The sequence below is a fragment of the Seriola lalandi genome, unplaced genomic scaffold (assembly GCF_002814215.2).
Source record: "Seriola lalandi dorsalis isolate HSWRI2012SDOR001 ecotype SW California unplaced genomic scaffold, Sedor1 jcf7180002054511, whole genome shotgun sequence".
NCBI lineage: Eukaryota > Metazoa > Chordata > Actinopteri > Carangiformes > Carangidae > Seriola > Seriola lalandi.
The window spans coordinates 592953-612002 of NW_019525064.1; the positions used below are offsets into that span (position 1 = coordinate 592953).

The window sequence follows — 19050 nt, forward strand, 5'->3', positions numbered from 1 at the left end:
GGGGTGGGAGGGGGGAGTGGCACAGTTTTCCTCTCCACTAATAGCAGCTTAACAGAAAACTTTCCCATTCAATCACTCGCTCTCCTTTTTACAACCAAACTACCCTTTCTGCTAAACCGCCTCCTCCAGTTACGACAGTTTCCGGAACTAAACAAATACAAGTTTACGTCTGTCACATTTTGTGATTTGACATTGACGTTGACCTTTCTGGGCGGGAGAGCTGTCAAATACAAACCACTGACCCTAACTCAGTGATGCTGAGTCAGATTTAAGGTGTGAAAAGGTCAGACAGGTCGGAGACACAGAGGTTTCCATGAAAACTTAAACCCCCAGGCCGCATGTTCAGAAAAGAACGTACTGTTTTATTTTTATTCTTTTTACATCTCTTCTCTGGATGGTTTTATTATCTTGTATTATATAATATATATAATAATGCACATCATGCTTCTCCAAAACACGTGTGAATGCAGCTCATCTGAAAACCTTTATTCATGGACCTTTTCCAACCTCTGAAGTTTTCATACTAACAAGAATCTTTGCAGCAGCTGCTGGTGCATTTGTTAAGTCTAAATAACTTGGATTCCTCTAAATGATGTGCAGTCCTGATGTGCAAATGTTCAGTGTGGGGGTTTGTGAGTGTGTGTGGGTCTTAAACAAGGTTAAGACAGACTTAGCGAGAGGTCAGAGGGTCTGAAGGAATTTGTGAAAACTTGTAAAAACTGCCTGATTAAACACACTCTCCCAAAAAAAAGGAGTCTCAGAAGTTATTTGTGACCTACGGTTAAATGTGAAAAAGGTCCTCAGATCTCAGGATAGTTAAAGTTTAAGACCAAAGCATCAGAGTAACCCCAAAGCTCTACTTCCCAAATTCACCCTGAAGCCAGTTTCTGTTCATTCATCTCAACTAAAAAAACAGGAAACAATAAGAGCTGAAACTTCACATGCACTGATTCACTTAAAAATGTAAAATCTCCTCTTTTTTATTTTGATCTTTTTTGCCTTTTCATACCAGAAAATGTTCTTTTTCTTGCTGAAAATTGAACCCAAACAACTGTGAACTCTGAAATTTCAAACATCAACAGAGTAAAATTTGGGGACTTTGCACTTGCACTTGGGCGCTACAACAAAATCAGGGATTGTATCTTGAATTTAATCTCTTAATACATTTGCCTTAACCCAACACAACGGAGCAGATTAAGATTTTAACATCCTGCCATCCATGAGTAAGAGCCAGTGAACCAGACTAACAGGACCTAAGTAATTAGAAACTCCCACCACTAAATCCTTCCCCCTGTGAAAATTATCTGTCCGGTGAACTGAACACAATCAGTGACAAAAATATATTTCCATTAACTCTCCTTCCCAAAATGATCCTTGCATCCGAGCGATTGCAGCATTCGCTTCTTTCATTCTCAGGAAATCGGGCAAAGACAATGTTCCCCATTGAGCGGCCGGTCACCTGGTCTGGACTCACTGTTGCCTGTGACACCAGAAGATTAAAGCTGCACAGAGAAGATGTCCGGGGGGGGAGGCTGCACACTGGTCTTGTGGGCTGATGTGAGATATAGTAGGAAAGAACAGAGCGATCACATGTACGACCAGGACAGAGGAGAGCGAGCCAGGGGCTTTGAATGAGGTTAACCGGAGTCACTGTGTGAGTCCTGGATGAGAGAGTTCCTCACTGCACAAACCGTACACTTTTTAAATGTATTATTTATTATTCTAAGTGTCAGGAGGCAGATGGAGGACGCTACAGAAATGTAATCTCTCTTTGTGTCTTTATTCTTTTATTCCCACGTGACATGTTGTTGAACTTTGAAAGGGGGGGGGGGGCAAATGTAGTTTTACAGTTGTCAGACAAATGCACATGTTTATATTTGACTGAGCCTTTTCCAGGACAACCGGTCACATTCCCCTTCTGATGAAGATCATGTTTTATAATGGGAAAGCTCCAGAACCACACTGAAATGGACCTCGCGACGAGAATGTTTCCTCGACTGCTTTTTCAAAAGTCACTAATGAAGTTTGAGCCTCAGCTTTGATCATCACGCTCGTCAGACGGGTGAGAATCAGCTGTTGCCTTCATTACAGAGCTGCAGGGTGAGCACGGTATTCACTCCCCGTCTACTGTAGATGAGTGGGATCATAACATAGCTAACTTAGCGAGCTCTCGGGCTCAGCAGGGAGCTAACCAACCGTTCTGAGAGCAACAATGGGCGAGGGCCTGAGCCACCACACCTCCAGCTACAGCAGGGAGGAAACATTCACCAAAACAAACAGCTTCAACAGCTTTTATGAGGAAGCTCAAGTCTCCTTTGCAGAGAGCAGCTGGATTTATGCTGCTGAACTTACTCAAGGTTTTTATATACTTGACACCGAGAATAATTCCCGTCTCTTAAGTCAGAAGCTTCTCAAGGTGCCAGTACGGTGAAGGACACTGTCTTTAGTCGTCAGCAGCTGGTTTACAGCTGTCAAAGAGGTTTCAGGGAGTATTATTGTGCCAGATTTCCTAAGATCGGACGTCTGTTCTGCTCTTTTGAAGCGACATGATGGAATTTTGATGATATCGTCTGATCCCTCTGAACATTACAGAGCCACCATCAGAAAAAGCTGAACTGCTTATCCTTCGGACAGTGCAGCGACGGGCCATGGGTCAATAGTTTAAGCTTCTCGGTAGCTGTGGCGGTGCTGGCATAAATTTTTCATAGAAGGCCCCCCGAAGCCTGAGGTGTTACTCCCATGATCCTCTGATTCTTCAGGGGTGCAAGGAACTGCCTGGTTCCTTTGTATTTAAAAAAAAAGCAGCAGCTGGTCAGTGGCGCTGGTCGAGCCGCTCGGAGACCGGAGACAGGACTCGCCAATAACATCTTTCTACAAAGGTCATGAGCAGTAAGGTTGAGGAGGTTTCATCCGTCAGAGGTGGAAGAACTCGAATCACCTGCAGTTTCCCTCACAGATCATTTTAGCGTCTTTCAGCTCATTGTTTTGGTTTTCCAGCGCACATCTTTGCTGTTTAGGCTCACGCACTGTCTCGTCGGCATTGTGTCCGGCAGCTGAATAAGCTCTGATAAAGTCAGTGGCAGCGAGAGTGAACCAGAAACAGCGAAGTTGTGGGTCATATAACCCAAACAATGAGATGAAAGATGCTGCGGTGTAAAGATCCACAGAGAGTCAGGTGATAATTCTCTGTGGATCCATCACTGGACTGCTTTCATTCACTCATGTGATCTGTTGTTAATATAATGCATACAGAGATCATATACATACATTTGCACTGAAACACCTTTTTTTGCCTTTAGACAGACAGACAGACAGACAGACAGACAGACAGACAGACAGACGGACAGACAGACAGACGGACAGACAGACAGACGGACGGACAGACAGACGGACAGATAGCTAGAGAAGGCAGCTCTGTTGTTCTGCAGCAGCATGTGACTTCATGTGGGAGGTAGACAAAAGCATGATGCTCCGTGTGTCTGCAACTGTGAAAAAGGCTTTCCTTGTCTTCCTACCCTGTTTTATCTGCATCATAAACCAGTGTTGTAACTACCAGCTGTTGCTGCGAGCACCATCTCTGTTTCATAGCAATAAGTGAACTAATGAAATGGTTCATGTGCAGCATGTAGATCTACTGAGTGTGACGTTGCATTGTCCTTTTTCATAAACTGAAGCTCAGATTTAGATGTTAGTCACCGATGGCTATAATAAGTTGTGGTTTGAGACTGAGTGGATCAATCATGTGCAGAGCATGATCAAAGTATGCATGCCTGTGGCCTGAGCTATGAGGACTGCTGAGCCGTGTATAATCAGTATTAATTCCTGGAAAGGCTGAGAGTGACTTTGAGTCGTGGGATGGGAAATGAGCCTGAGTATATTTGAGGTGTATTAGAGGTACGTTTACACTAAATAAAACAGTTTAAAGTCCATAAAAACTTGGTTTCAAAGTATTCATAATATTAAATATTCATGGCTAGATTAAGGTAAACTAATTTCTGATTATGGTTTAACACAGTTGCTAGCAGCCCTGTGAGATTACTTTGTCACAACAGTGCTTCCAGGTAAATGCTAACATCAACTTTTTCTCCAGGGTAAAAGGCACAGGTGTGTTTTTCAGTGAACTGAAAACTGTCACTGTGCAATATTTCACTCTGAAATGTAGAGTGTGAGTGAAAGTATATAGAAGCATTAAAATGGAAATACTCAAGTAAAGTACAAGTACCTGAAAATTATACTCAAGTACAGTACTTGTACTTAATTACCACCATTGCTAAAACAATTACTCAGCCTTCAGCACAAACTCCTGAATTCTGAGTGAAAACAAAGGCGGTGTCAATTATAGAAGCTTAATATCAAAAAGGTAAGAGACTAACTAAACCAGCTGCACAAAAGACTATTAAAATGAAATAATAAACTCTATATTGAAGTCACGTATCTCTACAACAACTCACTGCTCATGACTGAGCACCAGTGTGCGCTACAATCAGATCATATATGACATTTTTGGTGATGAAATGTCAATAAAATAAAGGGCGCCTTATCAGCTAGCTAACATTAGCTAGCTAAACTGTAACTTAAGGCTAAAGTTAGCAACTAGCTAACATTAGCGTTAATCTTGTAGAAATGGTATGGTCCACTTTAGGGTTGTCTGTATCACAAGACATACAAGACATGAATATGAGAAATATATTATAATATTTAGAATTACATGTAAGAAGGATATGTAAATGTTAAAACCCCCAAAACTGTAGTTTTTACATATTTTTGGAGGGTTCAAGTCTAAACCAGCGGGGTCAGCCCCCTGATTGAGAAAATGGGGTTTGGAGGCCTTTAAATGAGTACAGTGCTGCATGACAGACTCATACGCATTGGATAGAAATCAGTAAAAAATAATAATAAAAATGTTCAAATATGTAATTTAAGTAGTAGAATGTATTTATTGTTCATTTATGATATAACAACAGTACACCCACTCACATTTTTCCTGCATAGCTACTGACTAGTTTATGTAACAGTCTATAAAACACATAACCACACTCATGTAGCTGAAGGAGACCGTTCATTCCTCGCCTCCACCTCCCTCCCTCCCTCCCTCCGGTCTGGACAGTATTGAGAAGCACCTGACTCCCACCGGCATAATGTACTCCGTGATTATTACAGGGGGAAAAAAAAGCCCACTAAGTCCACAAAGAATGCTAATGATTTTTAAGCCAAATCAAGCTTTCATAAAACAGAGGATTTTTTTTTTTTTCCTTCTCTCAGGCCTTTGAACTGCACAGAGCTATGCATGAATTTACGAGGTGGAGTGGACGTAGACGACACACACACACACACACACACACACACACACACACACACGCACACACACAGGAGGGAGTTTACTACAGTCAAAGGCAGTATGAGGAATGTGTAGTGGAGTCTGCGAGTAGGTCTCAAGACACCCTGCATCGCAACACGTTTTCTCCCTGCACGAGGGCGGCACAGCCCCTCATGATGCTCGGGCCCAGCTGACAGCAGAACACTACAGGGGCAATTATAGGAGCTTTCTTTAATCCTATAGAGCTACAGGGTTGTCCAACAGTGATGTCCAGTATCAAGGGAACACGCCGTCATCATCCTGCAACAACATTTAGTGCCAAATATTAAAGAGATTTCTTTGAATAAAAAAGCATCACCAGAGTAAAAGGACGGGAACAAAACTCACATGAATCTCTGACCTAGTTTTGAAAAATTAAATCCAACGATTTCATGAGATCAGACTTTTAACCCTTTCCTAAAGCATCACATTTACACAATAACCTTAATCCAGACTACAATGTCTGACAAAGATTTATGGGGAAAAAAAAAGAAGGAAATCCATGAAATGGATGTCATTTTGAAATTATTACAAATACTCCTTGTATCAATTTGTGTTGCATTTGTTTCTCTAAACCCCTCTCGGGTCCTGCTGGTTGTTTAGCTGATACACAGAAAATATTACATAAAATAAATAAATAAAAATACACCAAACACACAAAATATTCCCTCAGTTTAACAAACCCACCACAAAAGGTTTTCAGTCTTTTTTCCTTTATTTATTAACAGAAATGTATTAACATTTAATATGCAGGAATGAGACCTTCTGTGAATACATGGCACAATCATATTATATACATTCTTTAAGGAGACAGTGCACAAACATGGTGGAGGGAGGGGGGTAAATACAGGAATCTTAAAATGACCCTTCAGTGGGCTCTGACCGACGCGAGCCGAGTGAGAAACACTGATTTCTTCAAGTTAAAAATGGTTGTTGTTGTTTTTTTATATATATAAAGAAACATGGCTATTACCAAGAAAACATAAAGTAATACTACTGTTTTGTCACACATTAATTTCTATATACAAACTAGGGACAGGTAATTCACACAAACCAGAGGGAGAAATCTACCACAGTGCTAGGCTGGAGCCTTTTTTTTTTTTTTAAACTCTGTAATAATATACATTATTCCCATGTAACACAACTATCACATGTGCAGCTGATCACCCCACTTTATTTTTAAAGAAACTAAATCAGAGCAAACCTGCGTTTGTTCCTCTCTTTAGCTTATAATGCTTTTAAAGCTCATTGCACATTTTTCCCCCACAGACGTTTGTGTCTTAGTAGAATGCCTGTATGAATGTGTGTATTAATAGCTGAGATTAACGCAAGTCTCTCTGTGGCTCATCCTCCACTCAGACCTCAGTGTCCTGTCAGGTAGTCCTGGGTGGAGTCAGAAGCGAAGGAGTCTGCGTCCTCGTTGTCCGAGTCCTCGCTGCTGTCGTCAGCGGCGGGCTCCCCGGACAGGGCGATGCGGGCGTAGTCGTCGGTGTCGATGGACTTGCAGAAGTGGATGGCGTATTTCAGTTTCTCCTCCAGCACCTGTTTGCACGAGTACCTGGGCAGCTTGAGCAGGAAGAAACACGTGTAGGACTCTGGCAGGAAGTGGTCGGGAGGGTTGTACTTATCCAGAACCTGAAGGAAAGTGAAGGTTCAGGTTGAAATCAGAAAGTCTCACAACAAATAACTTCACATTTACAGCATCAGTTTTGACATTGTGAGGAAAACGCTCCTTCTCTTTCGCAGTCATGAAGAGTGAGTCTGTGTGGTAAACATAAAGCTACAGCCGGCAGCGGGTTAACTTACTATTACACGCCTGCGTTGACGACTCGGTTCTGATTGGTCGATTGTGGAATTCTATGGTCAGTTATTTCTGAACAGCAGACCACTACTATGAACAACAAACAGTTGCTACGGACACCTTTTCCGTTTCTCCATCAGAACATTTCATCTGATCACCATGAAAAAATTTCTCTGACATTATTATATTTGGAGATCAGGAACCTTTGGTTGCCATGGTTACTGGCCGAACTGTCGCCAGTAGAGAAAAAGTTCCTCAGGTGTTCAGAGGTGCTCTCTCCGAACACAGCAGGCAGACCGCTCTGAACAAGTGTAGTTCGGCATGCAGCTGCATCTGTTAAGACGAGGCAGAGAGGGCACTCAAGCGTTAAGAGGCTCTTTTATTTTGAAACACGATGCATTTCTCTCAAAGAGGCCAGAGATCCATGTAAAGAAAATTAGAGCCGTACAATCCAAACTTCCCTGATGCCGGTTTAAAAAGGTTCGTATCTCTTCGCCCTCCTGGCACCAAAGCTTTCAGCTACTGAAGTGTGGTTTTCTCGTGACCCCAAATCAGCCAGGCAGCAGGGCTTTCAAGGAGGTACGCCAATCACAGCGTGAGGAGCACAGCTGTCGTTGTCGTGTCCCCCCCCTCTCCGGATGGTCTTCAGAGTCTGGAGACAATGGATGTGACTGGGCACAGATGTGAGGGGCAGCCTGAGGAGCTGCTGAGCTCCAGCCGTTACAGACGGGGAGAAGCGGAGCAGCATTTAGCTTCAGTGATTAAAGTCGTCGATCGAAGAATCTAACGGACTATTTCCTCTGTAACAGTAAAAAAACACACAAGCTGAAAGAAGAAACTCCTGCAGGTTCAACTGGATCACATCACGATGATGTGACGTGAGCAAGATGTATTGTTTTCACCTTTGAATCTGTGTGTGTGTGTGTGTGTGTGTGTGTGTGTGTGTGTCATGGAGACACATACTGTAGCAGGAACTAACACAGAGGACATTTTGAGGACTTTGGCAGGTGTGTCAACATGACAGTGTCACAGCTGTTAAAGACACAGTTGAGATTTAAATGAAGGCTGAGTTTGAAAAGAGGTGTGGTCTGACCCCTGACCCTGAGTATCATCATGTAATAATGCAGTAATAACTAGTAGTCAACACTAGCTAGCTGTTAGCTCTTGTTTAGCATACATATAGCAGTGAGGTATCCTGTTCTCATCTGACTCTAAGAAAGAAAACCACATTTTCCAAAAAAGGTAAAACGATTCCTTTAATCCGTCCATTTTCCATTTCTCACCTGAACAACGAAATCCCGCCCACGGAAGTCAGCGATGGTGCGAGGCAGACGTGTGCGACCCCAGACAAACCTCAGGAAGAGAGACCGCTCTGTGTTGGAGAAGGACTCCATCACTTCCCAGAACCACTGGATGAGCGGCGCTGTGGGCTCCACCCCTTTGTAAGTGGCCACTGACTTCAGCAGGTGAAGAGGAATATCTGGACTTCCACACACCTGTGGGGGGGGGGGGCGTGTTTACTGACAAAAATCAGCCAATGGAGCAAGGACAGAAGACAATTTCACAAAACTGTTCTCACTCACCATAGTTTCAAGCTCATAACCGGTGAAAAGAGACAACAAGGGAACAGGAACCACTCGCGCCATGCCCTCACGCACCGCAGACACCTGCTCGTCAAACTCATGGAGCCTGCAGCGTGGAAAAGAAAACCAGAGTTAACAAGGTAAACACACGCTGACATCAGAGAATGTACCTCTCGTGCACCGAGCAGGTTTTTCTCACCTGTAGTTAATTGCCAGGCGGACGTATTCTGCGCGGTTCTCCAGGGTGATGTGCGAGTACTTGGAGCTGAGCTGGATGTCCTGGCCGCTGGCGTTGGGCACTGTGAAGGGCAGCGTCATGGCCTCAAACTCCTCAGCTGTGGCCTCGTTGTCGCGGATGTACATCAGGCCAGGAATAAAGTCCTTATCGACCTGAGGGGAACAGATCAGACCAGCGCTACAGACTTTAACAAAACTATTACATCCATCGTCATTTAGCTCTTTATGTACGGCACATTCATCTGTTGGCGTGTACGTGATCACGCTCACGTCGTTGTGCAACACAGTTCCTGTGAGCTCCACCATGATCTGCTCTTTCTACCGTCTTGTGCTGGATTCATTTCCCATCCAACCTTTCTAATGTCTCAAGGCTAAAACCACAAAACAAAGAGAAGCTTTGTGAGAGAAGAGGCCCCTTTCTTTCTCCACATCACTATTCTCCCAAAGAAGGTTGAGGAGCTCATGATCACAGCGTGAGAGGTTGTGGGTCATGACTTCGTTTACAAATATTAACACAGATGATATTTGCATTCATCTTTGAAGAACAGGCAGAGTCCGAGCTTTACTGAAACGTTTCCTACTGTAGTATTCTGTACCATTTAGAGAGCAGGGAGATTAAGGACTTAGGGGTTAATCCGTGGAGGAATGTATAGGAACGTGTTCTTTCAGCAGGTTATAACACAGCTCATGGGGGCTTGAAGTCTTATATAATACCTGACATAAAGTCAGACATTCCTTTTTGTAGCTGGTGGAGATGGTACGTTAGCTAGAGATAATTGGAGCTGCTGTGGAGCTGCACGGGACTTCACGGGTTGCAGTGCGTTACAACAGTACACGACACTAAGCTGCTCATCGTTAAACAATGAGCCTCATGCGAGAGCGTGCGTGTATTCTTGTCCCAAAACATTTTTTCTGTCTGGTTTGTTCATGTGACTTTTCTAAGTTAAACTAAACAAAAATCTCAACTGCAGAAACTCCTAGTTTCAGTCTGACAGATGTGCATGAGAGGCTGCGTGTGGTCCCGCTTCGTTTACTGGAAAGTTTCATTCACAAAAATGTCACCAAGAGAGCAAAAAAAATAATAATTTCCCAGTGCGAAGCTTCGGGTCTCGCAGTCAGAAGTCAGCAGACAAACGTATAACCGATGCAGCGCAGGAAGTCGTATTCGAGAGTGGGTTTAAAAAAGTCTGACGCTGTGGAACCCTGAGAAAAAAATATGACAATCTTACTCAAAGTTTTACTAAAGTTCCCTTGATGTTTTGAGGAACGTGAACAGGAGAGTGTTGCCATGAATTTAGAGAGTTCACTGTGGGTTATTGATCCATCTGTGATTTCTCTGTGATTTCTACGTGGTGGATATTTGATATCCTCAGAGTTTCCCACCGAATTGAAACGAGTGAATCGTATCTCTGTTCAGATTGGACTGAGTTATATCTTCTAGAGGAAGTGTGATTATGCAAATCACAGCAGTAAAGAGCTTTTAAAGCAGCTGTCATGGTCTCTGCTGCTCCTGCTTCAGCTGCCATTGTTAATCATATTTATGATAATTAAATTTCACATAATTTCAGAAAAGGGCGACAGAATTCTTAAGTCAAACAAGTGGTTTTTACCACTGTGGCAGAATATCTGTTACTGATTACCACGACGTGTTTGGATAACTAATGAACTTTATTCGCACATTTATTGAATGAGACTGATTCTTTTAAATCACTCACAGACGCCACTTGGAATAAATAACTTTAGGAGCGGTTCTGCTCATGAGGCGCAGGGTTTGAAATGTTCTGGAGATCTTTATAAAAATTTGGATGTTGAATTCAGACGCTTCAACTTATTCAACATCTCATGGTCACGTGTCACTGTCCCAGAGTTGCTGCTGGAAACGAGAGACAGGAGCTGTGACGCACAAAACTAAGACTGAGACTGAACGTCTGTATCTGAGAATCACTAACAGTAATTAATGTTAACGAATAATAAATAATGTTGGATTACTATTTCTTATTTCATGTTGCTATTTGGGAGTGTAGTGATGATGCATATATGAAAAACATGCAGCATTCGAGTACTGATTTGCATGTCGATTACTATGGCAACAGTAGAAGCCTTGAGGCACTTGCCCTACACTCCATCCACCATCATCAGTGCACACACACAGAAGCCCCGTCTGTGCACTGAGGAGCAGGGCTGTGCACGTACCTCACTGAGGTCAGCAATGGTCAGGTTCATGCCTGCCAGTTGTTTCCATACGGGCTCCGCCAGATTCAGACTAAGAGGGCTTCCGGTCCGGATCGCAATACCCAGGAGCACTCCTGCAGACACAGCGAGGCAGAGCACGTTACCCACAGATCGACCCTGAACAATCATGTGTCACTGTGTTGTAGAAAGTCTTTGCAACAAAAAAAACAACAGCAACTGAAATATCTGTGTTAAATGAAGCATCCACAGTCCAGGCCAGGTGTTTTATCAGTGAAAATGCACATGAAGCATTTGTGTGTTTGAAAATAATTCATGCATATTTTCAGTTTTTGTTTATTTAGGATTAACGCCCCAGAAGACCGGACCGGGAGATTAACTGGATTATACCTAGGAAGCGGAACATGCTCATGTGAAGAGGGGACTTGGCTGCAGGGTTGAGCAGGAAACAGTCCCTGTTGGCGCCCGACTCATCGCGGCCGTTGGGGGTGACAATGAGCAGTGGAGTCAGAGCGTTCTGCAGCTCCTCGCACATTTCTGCGATGGACTCGCTGTAGCCTCCGCCGCAGTCGTCCACAGACTCCCCTGAGAACAAAAAAAAAACCAACACATTTATACATCAATATACCGGGATGAGGCTTTGTTTATAATTTCACATTCATCTTAAAGAAAACGTCCCATCAGAGACATGTGGCGGACATGGACACCTACCCACAAACTTGACCTTCCAGACGCGATGAGGAAGCAGCAGGCTGTCTGGGCTGAATGAACTCATTTTGGCACACATCTGACCAAACACAGACTTGGTTCCGTCGGGACCTGCCAGACCCCCTTTGCTACGGGAACGCTTCACCTACAGCGTGAAGGAGAAAGCAGAGAGAAGAAGGGTTTGATCTGTTTCTGCTCTGTGCTTAATGACTTCCTGCTAGATAGAGAGGAAGTGCTGATGGGCATGAACTCGTGGAGATGACAGCTCTTTGGACCGTGGCTACAACCGAAAGAGGAGGGGAGAGCGGGCAGGGACTCTGTGTGGAGTAAAGTCTAAAAGTCAGTGCAGGAACCCCCACAGACAGGCTGGTGTGCAGATCCCTCACACTTACACAATGAAAATCCCCTTATGAAAGACATCACATGTAATGCTCAGGAGCCCGTCTGGAAACAGCCTCACGGTGCGAGTGAGGGGAGGGAGGGAGGAGGGAACCACAGTAAGAGAGTGGGAGGAGACTTGTAGACAGATAAAACTGAGGTGTGTAATGTGTGTGTTGTTTGCATGTAGCATGTATTCCTACTGCACCTGTATCCTGTTGAGCTCCACCACAGGTCCGTGCTGTCTGTCCCTCACCATCGTAGCTTGAACCACCTTCCTGAAAGCCGCTTCCTGTTCACAGACAAAGAAAAATATCCCGGGGGATGAATCAAGATAATGTTTTAGTGCTGTATGTGCCGCTGTGTACGCTTTATATACATGTTCCTGGGTCTGGAAGCCGTGCCTCCCACCTTGCCCTGGGAGATGAGGATGCCCCTGAGCGTATCAAAGCCCACCGAGGGTCCGTGGCCCGTCTGCCCCAGCCTCCCCTCCAGGTCGAACATGGGTATACACGGGCAGAACAGCTCCGAGATGTGATGCAGGAGTAGCAGCCTGTTCCTCAGGGCCATGATGGGGATTTCTTGCAGGTGGTTGTACTCCATGGGCACCTTTAACACACCACAGAGACAGTGAGAGACTGACAACATGATCTGCAGGTGGCCCGTTTCAACGATGCTTGTGTCTGCAAAGCTTTGCTGCCATCTACTTGAAGCTGTAATTTCTGTCCAGAGATATAAAACCCACCTGTGCAGGCAGTTTCCCAGCGTTGGTGGGCTTGCTTGTGGACCAGGCGAGGGTGTGAGCAGAACCACAGGCCACCCTGTTGATTTTCTTGCCCTGCAGCGCAGCCACCAGCCGTGGCCTCTGGATGGCGTTAGTGGTCCCATCTCCTAGCTGGCCCTCGTCGTTATCGCCCCATGTGTACACTTCTCCTGTGCCAAACAACAGCACAACACAACTGAGAAGCTGCAAAAACACCAGTCCGAGCAGTTCAGCTCATCGACGACACATGGCGAGACGACAAACGGAACCTGTACAAGAAAGAGGTGATTAACAACAATAATCAGCGGCTGTCCTTCCTACCATCCTCTGTGCAGCACACGCAGTGCAGTGACCCCGTGGCAATGGCGATGACCTTCTTCCCTTGAAGCCCCTGGACCTGTCTGGGCCGTCGAACATGGTCGTCAGAGCCGTGGCCCAGACGATGATAGTCTCCTTTCCCCCTTAGAATTACACGATAAACACACATTACTTTCTCAAGTCTAACATTTGACAGTGATACAATAAAAAAAATTGATCCATGACTCAGTATCACACTGTACATACCATGTGTACACTGCCCCAGACTTGGTAAGAGCCACAGAAAACTGAGAGCCACACTCTACTTTGACCACTCCGAGGCCGGTGAGAGAGTCAATCTGAAGATGAAAAAAGAAGCACAATGTAAAAACAGATCGGTGTGATCTGATCATCTATTTAAAAATCAGCCCACTCCTGTTCTGAAACAAAATGAGACAAACTTTGAAAGTCTGTTGGGAAGTGTTGAGTCTCAGGAGCCAGATTAAAAATACAAATATAAATACTAAAGATTCTGGTAACTGTGAAATAACTAGTGAAAGGAAAGCTGCTTTACTGCCGCTCTCAGCCAAAAGAATAGTCTATTTTTTACAAATTTTTCTACAGATTAAACAAATTAGATATAATATGTTAATTAGCCAGCTTTAGAGAGGTACAAGCAGGCTCACATTTTTAATCCTTGGACAGCTCAAGCCTAGCCGTTTCCCTCCTTTCAATGTTTATGCTAAACTGAGCTAAGCTAACCATCTCCTAGACACAAGCTTCTCATCAATAACCATTTCTTTATTGATAAATCTGTCACCGGGCAGTGCTGGATAGATGTGTGCTGGAAGTGACAGTTGTGGCGACTGATCTTATGAGAAATGGAAAACTAATTTAAAGCTTGACGCTCAAGAACAAGTGAAAGAACAGACAACTGCCTTCGCTGATCTCCAGTACACAGCGCTGTGCAGTCTGCCCTACCTTCATGGGGATTTTGCAGCCATCGCTGCCTCCCCGGCCCAATTTGCCATAGTCCCCGTCTCCCCAGGACCAGACCATGTCATCGTCCGTTAGACACAGTGTCTGGGCGTCCCCGCTGCCGCAGGCTACATCGATGACCCTGTGACCCTGCAGTGCATCCACCTGGATAAACCACACAGACACAAACGGCAGCTTTACCTCGCTGAGACCGCTCGGGAAACAACACTGCACAATATTTTGATTTGTGTGAGAAAGCGGGCTGTTGAAAGCGCTGACTGACCAGCTTGGGTTTAAGCTGGTCCTCGCTGTCTCCGTGACCCAGTCGCCCATAGCGACCTTTGCCCCAGGTGAAGAGCTCTCCACTGGCCGTGATGCAGGCGCTGTGAGCTCCTCCGGCTGCGATATCCACCACTTCAACTCCCCTCAGGGACTCGATGACACGAGGACGGTCACAGGGGCTAAAGGCAAGAGGACTCACAGTTACTATAAAAACAAAACCTTTTATGTCGCATTAATCCTTAATTCTTACGGGGAACACGACTCCTGCGTTGCGTGTGCGTGATGGCTGCGTTGTTGAACTGCTGCGGCTCGCACACGTTCACACCGGCTGCATTTTATCTCTACATAGAGTTTGCAGGCTACTTGAATGTTGGATTTCTTCTCATTACGAATTAATTTACAATTTATTTTTGGCAGTAAAACGTCAGTAAAATGTCACCGTCTCCACATGCAGCTGCTAAAATGGTTCATGTTAATGTCATTTTCAGATTCAGTTTAGACAAAGACAACTACAGTGGGAGATGAGTGTCGTGCGTGAAAAATAGGTGAGACATTGAATCTCCAGATCATGTGACGAGGCTCACAGAGGCAGTGTGTCCGCTCTAACCCGTTAACATAGCCGCCACGCACCGCTACGCACCCGGTGTGTTCCTGGCCTTACAGGGACACTGTGTGTGTTATGAGTTGAAAATTAAAAAAAAGGTACAAAGTTAATGAAGTGATTCGGTCTCAACCTTCTGTTCCCATGGCCGAGTTTTCCATCCTCAGCCTCCCCCCAGGAGTAGACTTCCCCCTCAGACGAAAGCGCCAGGCAGTGCTTCCCTCCAGAGTTCACAGCCACCTTCCTGATGAAGACGTGTTGGATGGACTCCAGTAAAGTGGGCGTGGACACAGACTCGGTGCCACCAATACCCAATCTGCCCCCTGCTCCGTATCCTGTGGCATACAGCTGAGGACCAAGACAAAATCTGTTAGTGTGACGTCGCGTGCAGCCGTCAGAGGTGACGACACGCAGCGTCTGTTGAGAGGAATCTGCGCACACCTTTCCATCAGCAGTGACAGCAAACAGAGTCTGCTCCCCGCCAATCAGCTGCACCGGCCGCAGTGTGGCGAGGGCTTCGGTGGGAGTGGGCACTTTGACCTTCGCCCCCTCGATGCCCCCCAGCTGCCCTCTGTGGTTATGGCCCCAGCCGTAGATGGTGCCGCTGCCCCCGGCAGAGAGGGTCCAGTCGTCCGGCCGCCGGTTCATCCACTGCACGAGCTGCTCGTCGTGCTCGCGCTTGAACAAGTCGTGACTCTCGTGGAGGGCGTTCATGCTCTCGTGATCGGCCATGAGCTCACGAATCTTCTTCGTAACCTTCAAAAGGAAAAGGAGCAACGGAGGGAAACGGATTAAGAACACTGTCAGGTCAAAGTGTGATGAAGCAAAGTGAAGGTTAGCGCAGGCGGCGCAGCCTGGCACACACACCTCATCCAGGAAGGGTCTTGGTAGAGACGTTCTCTTGTCCAGAGCCACAGCCACTCTGGAGGCCGTGCAGTATCGGCGGAACCAGGCCCACTTATGGGTCTCAGCGCAGCAGGGCAAAGTGTCGAGCTCAAGATCACAGGCAAGAGCGACCAAGACCTGGACAAAATGTTCAAATTAGACTCTGTGAGAAAGCAGCGTTTAATAATCTCTGACAACCCACAACACTCTCAGCATGTGGTGCCACTGTGTGGATGAGGACAGGATTGTTATCGTACCTTGAAAAAGGGACTATGAAGCAGCTGCTTCCCTCCCCTGACGATGGGGTCCTCGTACTCATACTGCCTCTGCAGAGCCTCTGGTAGACCCTTCACTAGAGCCGCCAGCGCACTGCCCGTGAAAGTCTGAAAGAAAATACTCATAAGGGACCTGGCTTTCTATTAAATGTAGCTGTTTTTGTTCATTTATTATCATCATTACATCCATTACTCAAAGAAATGCAGCAGGTGTGTAACAGGGGAAGGAAAGAAAGACTTAAACGGGGGAGGAGTGAATACATATCAAATACATCAAGCAAATAAGAAAACGGTCACAAATCTTGTTGCAGATGAAAAGGAAAATAAACATATGAACAAAATAACTGTTAAAGAGACAGGAAGTGGCATTAATACTAATTAATAATAAAAAATGAAACAGCACCAATTGTACCAATATTGTATAATAGTAACCCTAACACCCATGTTGCAAGGAGCGGTGTATTAATGGTAATAATACAGTAAATATGACAGTTTAGCAGGTATTTCCCATCAGTGCAGTCAGACTGTACTCACCATAGAGCGAGCCTCGCCTTCACTGTCTCCCAGCAGCCTGTTTATGTTGATGGACTGCCCGTACTCAGTGGTCAGGAGCTTTCGTAGTCTCTGCAGAGCCCACATTCTGTGTCCAGCAGCTGAATACAATACAATACAAAATGATTATATTTAGTTTCTAACAGAACTGCATCAACTACTATAAAGATTCCCGTAGATCCTCTTCATTTGGACGGCGGTGAATCACGACAGTCGTACTGTACCTAGTGCGCTGAGCTGGGCACAAGCAGCGAGGGAAGCGGCAAGTCGAGGCACGATGCTCCTGTTGGAGGCAAAGTTGAGCCGGAAGTCCAGGAGGCATGTGACCAAGTCCATGGAGGGGCAGGACAAGATACAGCGGTCAGACAGCAAGTCTTTTGGACCTGAGAAAAGATATTGGAAAAGGGGCTGAGTGTCGGTGTAGTGTGTATGAGCCAGTGTGTCATGTATGAGAGCTACAAGGGCCGGCGTATTTCTGTTGAATTCAGATACATGTTAAACATCTGGCGTCTGTCGTATGTGCGTCTCACCAGCAGCCGGCATGATGGGATACACAGTGAAGCGCCAGCCCCAACCATTGACCGAGCCGTCACTGGTGAATTTCCATTTGAGTTCATCTCCTGGGATCCTTAATTCACTGGACCAGTCAGACCACTCACGACCTGACACACACACACACACACACACACACACACGTCAATACATTTATTCTTGATCCCTTTGTCTTCACATGTAAGTTTTACAGTTTTTCCTCTCATCACCTGATCTAACAGAGACAATCCTATTGGCTCCGTCCATGATTGTTAGCGGGTCGTGGCGTCTCTCAGTTGAACACTGTCGGTCAAACTCTATCCTCAGACCCTCAGCACCTGCACAAGGGAAAAGGAGAGGTGTGTATTCAAGAGGCTGGTCATAGTGATCTCCTGCAACATCATAGAAAGTTGTTTTGTCTTTTGTTTTTGTTTTTTTTACCTGGGATCTTCACAGTGCCACTTGTAGACGTGTCATCTGTGTACGGATGGCTGCTCTCTACAACGACGGGCTGGGAGGACATACGGCCGCTCTGTGAATCCGTGGCAACATCCTCCAACTCGGTGACGCACAACTCCAGCAGCATGTCAGCAACCTGCGGACGACGCCGGAGCCAAACATCTAACATTAACAGCTGACCTCCCATTTAACCACACACACACACACACACACACACACACACACACACACACTCTGAAACAGAACAGAGGACATTACCTGTGGATACGCTGTGCCCATGCCAGACAGCACAGCAGACAGCACCTCTTTGCCCTTCTCCCCAGAGCGGCAAGACACCGCCAGTTTGAGCAGGTCCACCATCACTCGCGTGTCGTCGGGCACAAGAAGGCTTGTGAACTCGTCCAGGTACTGAGGCTCCGGACCGACCACCTTGCTCTGGCTCTCAGAGTCCTGAAGAAGAACATGACGAGAACACGGCGGAGTTAGATAAACACGGCTGGTGTCACACGGATACGAGTTTTTGTCGTTGGACAGACGAACCTCTTTAGTCTTCGTCATGGTCTCGGCTATGATGCTGGCGGCTCCTGGGTCGTCAGTGACGGGGATGAAAGGACGCGAGGAGGCACCGGAGGCAGACGGAGTCACAGCCGATGACGGGGTGACGGCATCCTCTGAGGAAGGAGCCTGTTCACACACGAAAAACACACATATACATTCACACAACTGGTTCTTTTGCAAAGCGCCTTTGCCTTTTTACCTTAATAAAGTCCTTTACAATAAGAAACTTACAGACTTTATAATGGTGTTGAATATTTTGTACCAGCTCCAGTATTTTACTACGACACTAAATGTTTTATAGCAAGTACTCATTCTCAATCATGACAAACTCTAAATGTGTAGTGCAATATTTTACACAGACTTCCATGGAATTCAATGGGAGGAGTAAGTAATGATACATCTTTCTTTTCCTTTAGTTACCGTCCTGTGCTTCAGCTCAGAAAAGTGTTGTTTGAAAAGCACAGTAAATATCTAACAAGAAAAATATCTCATTTTACTGTGTATGCAGCTAACAAGTTATAATCCCTGAGAGTTTCAACCAATTCTTTGACACTATTTTTGGTCTGCATTTTTTTTGTCTTCAATAGTCACTCTATATATTTATATTTAGAAACCA

General features: G+C 45.4%; 1 protein-coding gene across 4 annotated transcripts in view; it reads right to left on the reverse strand.

The window, feature by feature from the left end:
• Nucleotides 1-6052: 6052 nt before the first annotated feature.
• The window catches only part of herc2 (HECT and RLD domain containing E3 ubiquitin protein ligase 2), a 42453-nt gene continuing 29455 nt past the window's right edge, over nucleotides 6053-19050 (reverse strand). For 3 of the 4 annotated variants that reach the window (XM_087175853.1, XM_023413304.2, XM_023413302.2), the window contains exons 67-91: nucleotides 18417-18560; nucleotides 18135-18326; nucleotides 17859-18012; nucleotides 17648-17755; nucleotides 17417-17548; nucleotides 17111-17269; nucleotides 16869-16987; nucleotides 16317-16442; nucleotides 16042-16197; nucleotides 15616-15930; nucleotides 15308-15522; nucleotides 14575-14752; nucleotides 14295-14456; nucleotides 13581-13672; nucleotides 13338-13477; nucleotides 12999-13186; nucleotides 12665-12862; nucleotides 12462-12545; nucleotides 11879-12020; nucleotides 11558-11752; nucleotides 11171-11283; nucleotides 8940-9130; nucleotides 8741-8846; nucleotides 8441-8653; nucleotides 6053-6991 (exon numbers count right to left, since the gene is read on the reverse strand). In XM_087175853.1, the coding sequence (XP_087031979.1) occupies nucleotides 6719-6991; nucleotides 8441-8653; nucleotides 8741-8846; nucleotides 8940-9130; nucleotides 11171-11283; nucleotides 11558-11752; nucleotides 11879-12020; nucleotides 12462-12545; nucleotides 12665-12862; nucleotides 12999-13186; nucleotides 13338-13477; nucleotides 13581-13672; nucleotides 14295-14456; nucleotides 14575-14752; nucleotides 15308-15522; nucleotides 15616-15930; nucleotides 16042-16197; nucleotides 16317-16442; nucleotides 16869-16987; nucleotides 17111-17269; nucleotides 17417-17548; nucleotides 17648-17755; nucleotides 17859-18012; nucleotides 18135-18326; nucleotides 18417-18560 (4095 nt within the window). In that variant the 3' untranslated portion in view covers nucleotides 6053-6718. The remainder of the gene's footprint in view (nucleotides 6992-8440; nucleotides 8654-8740; nucleotides 8847-8939; nucleotides 9131-11170; nucleotides 11284-11557; nucleotides 11753-11878; nucleotides 12021-12461; nucleotides 12546-12664; nucleotides 12863-12998; nucleotides 13187-13337; nucleotides 13478-13580; nucleotides 13673-14294; nucleotides 14457-14574; nucleotides 14753-15307; nucleotides 15523-15615; nucleotides 15931-16041; nucleotides 16198-16316; nucleotides 16443-16868; nucleotides 16988-17110; nucleotides 17270-17416; nucleotides 17549-17647; nucleotides 17756-17858; nucleotides 18013-18134; nucleotides 18327-18416; nucleotides 18561-19050) is intronic. The other variant, XM_023413303.2, reaches the window with a different exon arrangement.